The sequence below is a fragment of the Zea mays genome, chromosome 1 (genome assembly GCF_902167145.1).
Source record: "Zea mays cultivar B73 chromosome 1, Zm-B73-REFERENCE-NAM-5.0, whole genome shotgun sequence".
Taxonomy (NCBI): Eukaryota; Viridiplantae; Streptophyta; class Magnoliopsida; order Poales; family Poaceae; genus Zea; species Zea mays.
Genome location: NC_050096.1, coordinates 18,822,662 through 18,834,219, shown reverse-complemented (window position 1 = coordinate 18,834,219; position 11,558 = coordinate 18,822,662). Strand labels below are relative to the sequence as shown.

Below are 11,558 nucleotides of genomic sequence, written 5' to 3'. Positions count from 1 at the left end.
CATTTAGCCACGAACCAAACAGCCCCTAACTCCTTCCTCTGCGACGGCCGCATGTCTCCTTCCACCGCGATGGCCACTGGAACTCCTCCTTCCGCGACGAGGGTAGCACGAGCCACAACCTTCATATGTAATGGCTATCACGCCTCCTTCCTCGGGCACGCCCACACGCCTCCGGCTTCCTCCGTGACTGTGGCGACATTGTTTTTTTGGTCACCTTGTTCAGGCTGTGCGCAACGCATCCCCCTCCCCTTCCCCCTCCCCTTGCATGGGGGCTGTAGGGGGCACTCCACGGCCGCAGCGGTGCCCCCTACAGCGCCCCCTACGTGCTGGCCCCCTTCTCTCTCCCCCCAGATCTAGCGTGTCACTGTTCATCACCCTAAACACTGTGCTGTGGGTCCACGAGTAATTGTTAGTAGATAAAAAATTAATAGTTGGTATAGAAAATGATATTTTATAGTGGTAGTGGGGTATAGGGGGAGTATTTAGGGGGAACCGCTGCGGAAGATGAAAAAATAGGGGGGGAAATAGGGGGAAAAAGTGATATAGGGGGAAAAATTTAGGGGTAACGGTTGCGGATAGCCTCAGGTGTACGCTGAAGTACTGCTCCGGTTCGAATGAAAATAATTTTATGTATACTAGGATTAAATGAAGGAGGAGTAATATAGGGTGAACCATTGCGGAAGGTAGTGAGGGAGAGATATGTTGGTGAGGTGGTACGGGAGAGAAACTTAGGGAGAGCGACCGTGGATAGCAAGTGAAAATGCGATCAGTAAATATAAATAAATAAAACCGAACCAATTTTTTACTGACGATTTTTTACTTGGCACCTGAAGAAAATGGACGGATAACCAGATCTACCGCCTTGGCAAAGGAAGAAAAAGAAAAGGGAAGGAGATCTACCGCTCAGCAGTAGCACATGCACAATGCACAAGCAGCGGGCGGGCGGCTGCGTCGAGCCGTCGACTGACTAGTGACTACTCAGGCGAACACAAGTACACCTCACACCCACCACCCAGCCCGCCGCGCAGAGCAGCGCAGGCGCCCTGCACCTCCACTCTGCAGCTCTGCTCCCCCTCCCTCTCTCCCGCTCCTCCTCCTTTTCCTTCTCCAGCTCGGCCGCCTCAGCCCGCGCCGCGATGTCAGAGGAGGACGAGGACCAGCCGCCGGCCAAGCGACCCAGCCCGTCGCCGCCCGCGGACCAGGTGCTCGACAACGTGCTCGAGACGGTGCTCCAGTTCCTGGACGCCCCGCGGGACAGGAGCGCCGCCTCCCTCGTCTGCCGCTCCTGGCACAGCGCCGAGTCCGCCACCCGCGAGTCCGTCGCCGTCCGCAACCTCCTCGCCGTGTCGGCCACCCGCACCGCGCGCCGCTTCCCCAACGCGCGGAGCCTCCTCCTCAAGGGCCGCCCGCGCTTCGCCGACTTCAACCTCCTCCCGCACGGATGGGACGCCTCCGCCTTCCGCCCCTGGGCCGCCGCCGTCGCCGCCGGGGCCTTCCCCGCGCTCACCTCGCTCTACCTCAAGCGCATCCCCGTCACCGACGCCGACCTGGACCTCCTCTCCCGCTCCCTCCCGGCGTCATTCCGTGACCTCACCCTGCACCTTTGCGACGGCTTCACCTCGCGCGGGCTCGCGTCCATCGCCTCCCATTGCAGGTATCTTTTTTTTTTCCTCTTGCTCCTCTGCGCCATTTTCGACGTGTGCTCGCGTTGTTCACCTGTTTGGACTTGAACTTGAACCCGACACCCGACACGACAGGGGCCTGCGAGTGCTCGACGTGGTGGAGTGCGACATGGCCGAGGAGCAGGAGGTTGTGGACTGGGTGGCCGCGTTTCCGCAGGAGCCCTCTAACCTCGAGTCGCTCTCCTTCGAGTGTTACGAGCCGCCTGTGGCCTTCGCGGCGCTCGAGGCGCTCGTGGAGCGGTCCCCGCGCCTCAGACGCCTGGGGGTCAATCTGCACGTCTCGCTCGGCCAGCTGTGCCGCCTCATGGCGCACGCGCCGCGCTTGTCGCACCTGGGCACCGGGTCGTTCCGGCCGGCGGATGGCGGCGAGGAGGGGACAGGATTCGGGGAGGTTGTCTCTGCATTCGTGGCCGCTGGGCGAGCGCGCACGCTTGTTTCCCTCTCCGGCTTCCGTGACCTCGCGCAAGAGTACCTGCCGACCATCGCCGTGGTGTGCGCCCACTTGAAGAGCCTTGACTTAAGCTACTCCGCGGTCACCCCGAATCAGATTCTGATGTTCATTGGGCAATGCTACAACCTTGAGACACTATGGGTATGAAACCGTAGATTGCTTGGTCGACTTTGTTTTAATTACCTGGTTTTGTGCTCCGTGTTTCTGATGGAAGACTTGTCCTTGCTAGGTACTTGACTCGGTGCGCGACGAAGGGCTCGACGCCGTGGGAATTTCCTGCAAGAAGCTCCAGTCTCTTCGTGTGCTCCCGTTGAATGCACATGAGGACGCCGACGAGTTGGTGTCAGAGGTTGGCCTTACCGCCATCTCACGGGGCTGCCCTGCTCTCCGTTCGATACTATATTTTTGCCAGACCATGACCAACGCTGCTGTTGTGGACATGTCGCGGAACTGCCCGGAGCTGAAGGTATTCCGGTTATGTATAATGGGACGGCACCAGCCGGACCATGCGACTGGGGAGCCTATGGATGAAGGATTCGGTGCCATCGTTCAGAATTGCAGCAAGCTTACCAGGCTATCCACGTCCGGGCAACTTACTGATCGGGCATTTGAGTACATTGGCAGGCATGGCAAGTCCCTGCGGACGCTCTCCGTAGCATTTGCTGGAAACAGTGATGTGGCGCTGCAATACATCCTCCAGGGCTGTCCAAAGCTAGAGAAGCTTGAGATAAGGGACTGCCCTTTCGGTGACGCTGGCCTCTTCGCCGGGATGCACCATTTCTACAACATGCGGTTCGTCTGGATGTCAGGCTGCAACCTGACCCTGCAAGGGTGCAAGGAGGTGGCTCAGGTGCTGCCACGGATGGTGGTGGAGTTGATAAATGGCCAGTCTGATGAGAACGAAAGGAATGAAAGCGTGGACATCTTATACATGTATCGGTCACTCGATGGTCCAAGGGAGGATGTTCCACCGTTCGTGAAGATCCTGTGAAGCTGCGCTTCTGCGGAGATGGCTGGGTATCGCTATCAGTGTAGTATTCAGGCTGCTGCACTTGATATGCTGGCTGAGTGCAGATCATTTAACGGAATATATATGTAAGTTGTTGAGCTGCAGATGTGGTACATTTTTATCTCTTAGAAAGATTTCGAAGCACTGTACTGGAGCGGGGCGGGCGGGGGTATCATGTAGTAGGAGTTCATCAGATGTGGTACATTTTTATCTAGTAGGAGTTCATCAGTGTATCCAAAGCGTTCACGGCAGGAGGACTAAGTGCAGCAGAGCAGGCTTCTTCGAGGGGGCCTCATGGCTGCCTCAGTTTTGTTTGCTGCTCTGGAGGGGGCTCTGGTTTGAGGACCATATTTTCTGTGCCGGTGCAACCACCATGTTTTCCTTCAAATTTTCGAAATGAAACCTGTCATATCAGACTAGATTAGATTCATTAGAACTTACCCTTATGTTGTTGTTGTTGCATATTTTCTGTTTCATTTTTTCTCGCTTTAGAACTATATGAGATGAGATGAGAAAGACCTCCTGATCTGAGCTACTGTATATTGTTAAATGCCAATGTTCCTAGAGTCCCAAGTTGTTTGATCTGATATCTTTTGATGTTTTTGAAAAGTCCCCGCGCCTGTCTTTTCGATATCTCATCAGAATCCGGAGCTTTGGCTGTTGCTATCATTACTGGAGGACCTACTACAGTCACAACCTGAAAGCTCTATCTACCCCATGGGCTCCCCTCCCTCCCTCCCTACTGAAAGGGTCATGGTTTAGGCCCTGGTCCGTCAAGTGATGATTGCCTGGCGTCCATTTGTCTTGATAGGCATGACAAGCCCTAGTTTCTCGCCGACGTGTTCGCCGGCCACAGTCATCCGGCGATGGGCCGATAGCGATAGCGATGGTTGGGTCTACATATACTAAAGCCCGCCCATCCCCCCATCAACTCCTGCAGGTTAGCGATTATATGATGGTGATGATGACTTGATGATTGATGATGGGTTTTGCCCCCCCAGAGCAAGTATCATGCTCGCTGTGGCGGAAGGAACAGCTGCCATGCCACCACGTCCCTCTCCCTTTCGCAGCTTCAGCCTGATGTCCCTGCCGGTCACAGTTCTCTTCTCGCGAAAGGCGGGAAACTGCTTGGATGGCGACCGCCGACCGGTCCTACAAAGGAAAAATCCCCTGGTGGTGGATCCGGACGACTGGGGATGGTAAATGATGAGGGAGTGATGACCGGTCGATGGCGATGGTGAGTGATGAAACGCGGTAGTAGACGCCAAGCGAGCGTGAGGATGAGGGGCTAGAGATTTCAGAAGGACAGTGAAATCTGCTGCTGGTGAGAGGGACTTCATCTCGCTGTCCCGGACAGGACCGCAGTCAAATTTATTGCTAATTATAGCAATAGACATGTGCAAGGGGTGCCCATATACATAACGTAATAAGTTTTCACTTCTATAATATATCAGTATCAGGCGGTAATTCTACCGTGTCTATTTGTTTGTTTCTAGTCTAGTATATCTAAACAAGGTTTGAGCTAGTTACCTATTAAAGTTGGATTTACTGGCGGCCACCGATCGCCTCGCCCCAGCAATCGTCCGAACGCTACAGACTGCGATCTCCATGGAGAGGAGAGGTCTCCATCTCCATCCGTTCCGGTCGTCTCGAGAGGCCTAGCGGTTGGGATCCGTCGCTGTTCTTGAGGCCGCATCATGTCAAATAATTGGATGCTGTTCCATGCCCCGCCTCCGGGAAGAGAAAAGGGATCGGGAAATCCGGCAGATCCAGTGGCCCTCATGCTTCGGCTGCGTGCAAAGCGGCCGTGCCGTTCTGTTCTGTTCTTGAGGCGATGTGCAAGGCTTTTTGTGGGTTGTGTTGTGTTGTTCGAGCGATGCAGGTGGCCATCGGATGAGGGGGGAAACTGTGGCGGGCCGGTTCACCTCGCGCGAAAGTTGCAACTGCTGTGCGCCATGTGGAACGCTAGCGCTGGGTATGTATGTGCAAGACTTGTTACTCTCTCAAACTAGGGCGAGGGCCACCACTGCTACTGCACGGCAACTTGGACGGGTACAGGACAGGAATGCCTGTTTCTTCAGTTCAGTCCTCAAAGGAAGGAAGAAAAAAAAAAGTTCATGGCAAAGTGCATTACGGTGCTGATTAGCAAGGGGAGGATCATTCATGGCAAAGCGCATGCATCCTCTCTCTCTCTCTCTCTCTCTCTCCTGCGATGTATGATTGCCGTGCCCCGTGCTTTCCCACCTTTCTCATTACGGTCGTCTAAACCACGCCTTTCCCAGGCACATTATGTTCGGTAAAAAGGGTGGAAATGATGGCAGAAAAGATGATCCACCGCCGACTCATCGCCTGTTTTAACGGCTCCGAATTGAAACTGGGGAAAAGAAGGTGAATCGAGGTAAACTCTCCTTCTCAACGGCCATCACCACGGACACGTGGATCGTCGTGTGTTCTCAAATCTGCAGAGGCAGATGCATTAGCGGTTTTTTAAGTTATCCATCATTCAGATCTTGTTGTCAGACAGACCATGCATGGCTCGACTGCTTGGACCCAACTGCATACGTATATACGAAGTAAGCATGGCCGCTCATCGCCTTTGGGGATCATGATTACGAGGCTATCAAGCGCAGGCTTAACTCCTAGCTAGCTAACTGCTTGGTGGGCCACTGGCGAATAGGGCTTGCAATCATATGAATATGCGAACAGTGAAGGGATTGGATTTCTAGGGGTTACTTTATAAAGCGTGAACACCCTAGATTTTTTTTGAGGGTGTGATTTTTTTTTTTTTGGTCATGTCACCTTTTCTCACCCTTTGTTGATTGAGGTAGCAGGGCCATGTTCCTAAATATCCCAAGGTTAGCACATGCCACCAGAAGAGCCCTAGAAAGAGGAATGCTCCACTAAATCCGAGAGAGAGAGAGAGAGAGAGAGAGAGAGAGAGAGAGAGAGAGAGAGAGAGAGAGAGAGAGAGAGAGAGAGAGAGAGAGAGAGAGGGAGGGAGGGAGGAAAGCATGCGCTTGAGCTCTTGACCCTGACGCTGACGCTCGTGCCGGCCCGGGGGAAAAAGGAATCGTTCGTCTAGTGCACCCAAATGTCAAAGTTCTTGCACGGTGAAACGAAATGCAATGCGCATCTTTCGTCGAAACATCAGCAGGGAGGAGGACATATTTCGCTTTGCTTTATAGGGGAAAAAAAGGGGCAAAGCAAAGCGGATTTGGATTGGTGGGAGCTGGATTGCGAGAACATGTTCTGTAATAATCTGAACCCGCCAGTCAACGGCTTCTGGTACGTGTGCAACGTTTCTGGGTGAGGTGATTGATTGTATATTTTGTGAGAGGAATCTGTTATTTTTTAACCTAGTTCACATCATATAAAAAATAAGCTGAACTCGCATAGAACTCCGTACAAGAATTTCCTTCCCCGAGTCTTGCTGATGTTCTCATCAATCAACAGATGACACAGGTACTCCCTCCGTTTCGTTTTAGTTGTCGCTGGATAGTGCAAAATTGAACTATCCAGCGACAACTAAATAGTAACGGAGGGAGTACCTTTTTTCTCCCTAAAAACAACAGGCAGGTGAGCGCGTCGTCGTATATTATGGTACAAACCGCCCGTTTAAAATGCCAGAAAGGTAGAGAGATCTATAGGATAATAAATTATCTGCCTGCAGGTCAGCATTCGTTTTTTTTCAAAGTGAATGCGAAACAAATGATATTAAGATCTGAGGAAAATTTATTATGACTACTAAATAAAAAAGCATTTGGAGCCGCATTGCCTCATCAGCCAAGCACTTTGCTGCTGATCAACAGCTCACTTCTCTCTCTCTCGTCCGGGACTTGAACGTGAGCATGCATGAACATGCCAATCCACAAGTTGCGAGCTGCTCCCGTCCATTCGAGCGGCCAACCATCGGACTCGGAGAGGACAACTCAGCCGGGGTCATCTCCGGATCTGGACCGCCCCGACCAATCCAGTTCCGGCCTCCTCGACGAACATGCACGGCACAGCCGCCATCGCTGTCCTAGCAAAGCGGCCAGTACAGCAGGTGAGGTTTCCGTTCCGTGGCGCGAAACAATGGGGCCGTGCTCGCGCTCGTGCTCGCGGTTCACCAATCACCATGCACGTGAAGCCAGCCAGTTGCAGGTGAGTACGCGCACATGCCAGCCAGCCAGCCAGCCAGTCGCAATGCGGGCATCAGGCTGTGCGCAACGGCAGCCCCTACGCAGCCCCCTCCCCTTGCATGCCGGCTGTAGGGGGCACCCCACGGCCGCAGCGGTGCCCCCTACAGCACCCCCTACGCATCGGCACCCTTCTCTCTCCCCCCAGATCTAGCGTGTCACTGTTTATCACCCTAAACACTGTGTTGTGGGTCCACGAGTAATTGTTAGTAGATAAAAAAATTGATAGTTGATATAGAAAATGATATTTTATAGTTGTAGTGGGGTATAGGGGAGTATTTAGGGGGAACCGCTGCAGGAGATGAAAAAATAGGGGGGAAAATAGGGAGAAAAAGTGATATAGGGGGAAAAATTTAGAGGTAACGGTTGCGGATAGCCTCAATGTTCGCAGCGAGCGCAGATCTACAGCACGGCTGCTTGTGCGCGCAGCGCAGGCGACAGCCACTACACGAAACAGGCACAAGGGCTTGAGGAGAAGCAAACAAGGGGTCTAGTCTAGTTAGGTTGCAGCATGGCAGGACAAACTCCCTGAACCGATTCTTTGATCTCACTCTCTCCCTGTTCTGTTCTGTTCTGTTTTTTTTTTCGTTTCAGATTAGTTGCAGGCCTGCTCTTTTTTTTTGTATTATCTATCTTTGCAGCACAGACCTGATTGACAGCCGTGCTGCAGTTGATCATATGGCAGATATTCTGTATTTTAATGCTAGCTGCATGTACAGTACAGATGCCATGCATGAGTTACTTGGAGCAAGAGATGCTGTCTAAGGAGGGTGTTTGGGAGTGAAGTTTTTTCACAGTTTTGAAAGAATACTGCAGTATTCTCAAATACTGCAGTATTATACACAGAATGGTGTTTGGCAAGCTGGCTAAAATCTCTGTTTTCAAAACTGAAGTATTGCAAATACTATAGTAGTTTTAAGCTATTCTAAACTTAGGTCTGGATCTCAGTTTTCAAAACTGCGGTATTGTAAACTGCGGTATTGTCATACTAAAGTATACTGTAGTATTTCAAAAACTGTGGTTTTCAAAAACTTTGTTCCCAAACAGGGCCTAAACGTTTTTCTGCTGCAGTATACCTTCCTCATTTCTTTCTTTCTTTCTTTCTTTCTTTCTTTCTTTTTTTCCCTAACCTTGATCAAAGTGAGAAAAAAGGGGGGGGGGGGGAATCTTCTTCATCGTTTCAAACCCCAAGAACTATGCACTGTTGGGACACGAACCGCATCAAACTGAACATTGATATGAGAGGTAAAAAAAAAGGAGGAAAGGCTGCGTTTTGCTCTTGCCTTGCAGAGGCCCAAGTTGCAATTGCAGATGCATTTTTGCCTTTCATCCCTACTCGCCAGTTCTGAACTAGTAGCACTACTACCAAGTGAAAACTATCTCACCGGCTACCAGCTTTCGCTGGGCCCTACGCGTACTCCACGGTCCACGCCACGGTCTTCTACTTCTAGTATGATGCACGACCTCAAACCTGAAGGCTGCATGTATTACTTGCAGAAACCACGAATCTTTTGAGCTTATATACAATATAATATATGCTTCAAAAGTGAAGCCTTAATCAATCAGGTCCTCAACTGGTAACAGCTCAGTTTTGAAGAGAGCAGTCTGATGTTGGTTGTGGCAACTGTGAAACGAGACGAGGCGGTCAAAGGCGTGCCATTCAATCCCCCGGTGGGGAGGGGGGGGGGGGGGGGGGGGGGGGTCCGGCCTCTCTTTGCAAAGGCAAAAGCGCTGTGCTGCCATGATCTCCAGTTATTATCAGTGCTCAGTCTGTGCTGGGGCCAATGCTGCAATGCACATCCAATCCAAGGCGATGGATCCATTCCAACCGGAAGCCAGCGCTTCCACAGCCTCCTCTAGTCGTCTTCGAGGTGGACGGACGGATCATCCAACTGGCTTAATTTGCTGTGGCCTGGCCATGGAAAGGCTCGAGCGCTGGTCGCAGAAGAGCACGACCGCACGAGTGGAGTGAATGCTGCACAGTGGCACGAGCAGAGCGGGAAAGTAAAGGCATCTCTGCGGCTAGCTAGCTAGCTAGCTAGATAGATAGATAGATAGATAGATAGTCAGTCACTGATGCGGAGGCATGCCTCAAAAGAATGAGTTGGATTCAGTTCTGCATATGTTACACACACCAACACCACCTGTGCCTGTGCTGCTGCTGCTGCTGCTGCAGGATATGCATGCACAATGCTGCTTGCTGGGGTCCTCTCTTCTATCACTGCAATCTTTTGGCGTCCACGGCTTTCTCTCTCAATCAGCGAAGTCTGTGCGTAGTTATATGAACAGGTGCGGGAGGTATTCTACACGCTGGATGCAATTACCTGGAATTTACCGCTGTATTTCTTTTTATCACTGCTGCAGGCTGTGCAGTCAATTAACTTTGGGTGGACCATCTAGGACGGGCACTAAAAAAAACAGCTTTGGTTTCAGGCCCGTCTTTTATAACACATCTGCAACTCATCACTCTCCCGCCGGTTGTTTGGTGGGCACATGATGTAGCTGTAGCTCATATGTTCACGTTTAAGCGACGAGATATTTGTGCAGTTTTGAACGCCCTGTCTCTGGCACCTTTTGTGTTGTTGTAATGTATCGACCAAACCAATGCAGTCACCGGATCTTATCTTTGTAGAACATGATGATCATGCGTGAGCTGACAGGGTGAATCTATCCACAAAAGGCACCACATCCAACCCCATCCTTTGTGAAATCCTGACACGCAGGTATATGCTTTCAGAAGTAAGAGGATAACAGAATCAAGGCTGCCTGCCTGCCTGTAAGCCAGGATAAGGTTCGTCTGCTGCTCTGGTTCGTTGCATGCCACCCACCAGTTCACCTTCGTAAAAAAAAAGAAGTGATTCCACGGTTCAGTGCAGAATCCACGCAAAGGTTGACAAGTGCGAGGAGCTTAAACAACTGCAACGGGCAAGATGATCCTCCATTTGTCAAAAAGCGTCGTCCTAGAGTCACACGTAATTCACCCAATTAGGGGATACGGCATCTTGCTTTAGGAAAACTGGTAGAGCGCTGAACGTTTATTATTATATTTTTTTCTTCTTCTAAAGGTCGTCAAGTACTGAACGTTAGGATTGGATTCTGAAGAATCATGACATGACTATACAGCAAGAGGTCAAGGCTCAAGAAAATGGTTTTGTTACGCAAAACTAGCTTAGGTGTCCTTTTTCCTGAATTAAGTTCGAAGACGATTAATAATTGTCACCGTTTACTCTGTTAGGTTACGCTTTACCTACCTTCTGACCACACCACGTATGCCCTTATCGTGCTATGCTACTGAAAAAAGGCAGTACTTAGTACGAGCTGCCGCATAGAAGAGCGCTATATATGTATACAAACCTAAAATAGTTAATATTTGTTTTAAAGATATTTTTTTTAACTGTTCGCGCGCCTTAGTTAAGTTTTTTATGTAAATATTATTTGTTTTTGCTATAACTTATTTTATTACTAGAGACATTTTAACAAAAAAAATAATTTTATTATTTAAAAACTGAACAAGATAAATAGTTAAACATCTAAAAATCAAAACCGTCAATTACTTTAGCACCGAGAAATATATAATCACGTCATAGCTTCAGTCAGTGTCAACTTATTAGGATATTTTGCATAAACAATTCGCAACATGCCAACAAGGTGCACGAGGATCCAGCGAAGAAAAGTCCTAGTGCCGATGATCGAGCTACGTCGCATCGATGGAGCATCAGGATTTGGCACCACCAACGGAGATGAGTTGACCTGTGCGGCTGTGCAATCGTGTCTTTGGTCAACATGAGCCACACTTGTCGGTTGTCAGTATGATTAGAAATAGTAGCTGGCTGTACAAGTATATTTCGGCAGATTCTTTTTCTAAAACCTTCTGAGTTCTGAGCATACTCTTCATTTAACACTGAACACTTGCCTGCCTTCCGCCCAGCAGGAAAACAGAAGACTTCCGACGGCTGTATTATTTCCTACGACTTAATGGACAGCTATCATATTTGTATCAGACGACTTTAAACAGCCCTCGGACATTAACTTATGTTCGACGGCTTATCTGTCAGCCATCAGACATAAGTCTTATGTTCGATAGCTTCCTTGGTAGCTATCAAACATAAGAAGTTTTAGCAAATGGCACCCGAGCGTACCGTTTCATTTATCGCACGCGCTCTCTCCTCTCTCGCTCTATACCCAATGCCGCCGCTTCAACTCTGCCTCACCGCCGCTGCTCTCATCGGCGCACTCGC

At 50.4% G+C, this 11,558-nt stretch overlaps 1 protein-coding gene across 1 annotated transcript; it reads left to right on the top strand.

Annotated features, from left to right (window-relative positions):
- The first annotated feature begins 836 nt into the window (after positions 1–836).
- On the top strand, positions 837–3,729 carry LOC103631829 (F-box protein FBX14). Its single transcript, XM_008653598.3, has 3 exons — positions 837–1,654; positions 1,758–2,274; positions 2,363–3,729. Exons 1-3 carry the CDS (start codon positions 1,137–1,139, stop codon positions 3,122–3,124), a joined length of 1,797 nt encoding a protein of 598 aa, XP_008651820.1. The 5' UTR covers positions 837–1,136; the 3' UTR covers positions 3,125–3,729.
- The last annotated feature ends 7,829 nt before the right edge of the window (positions 3,730–11,558 follow it).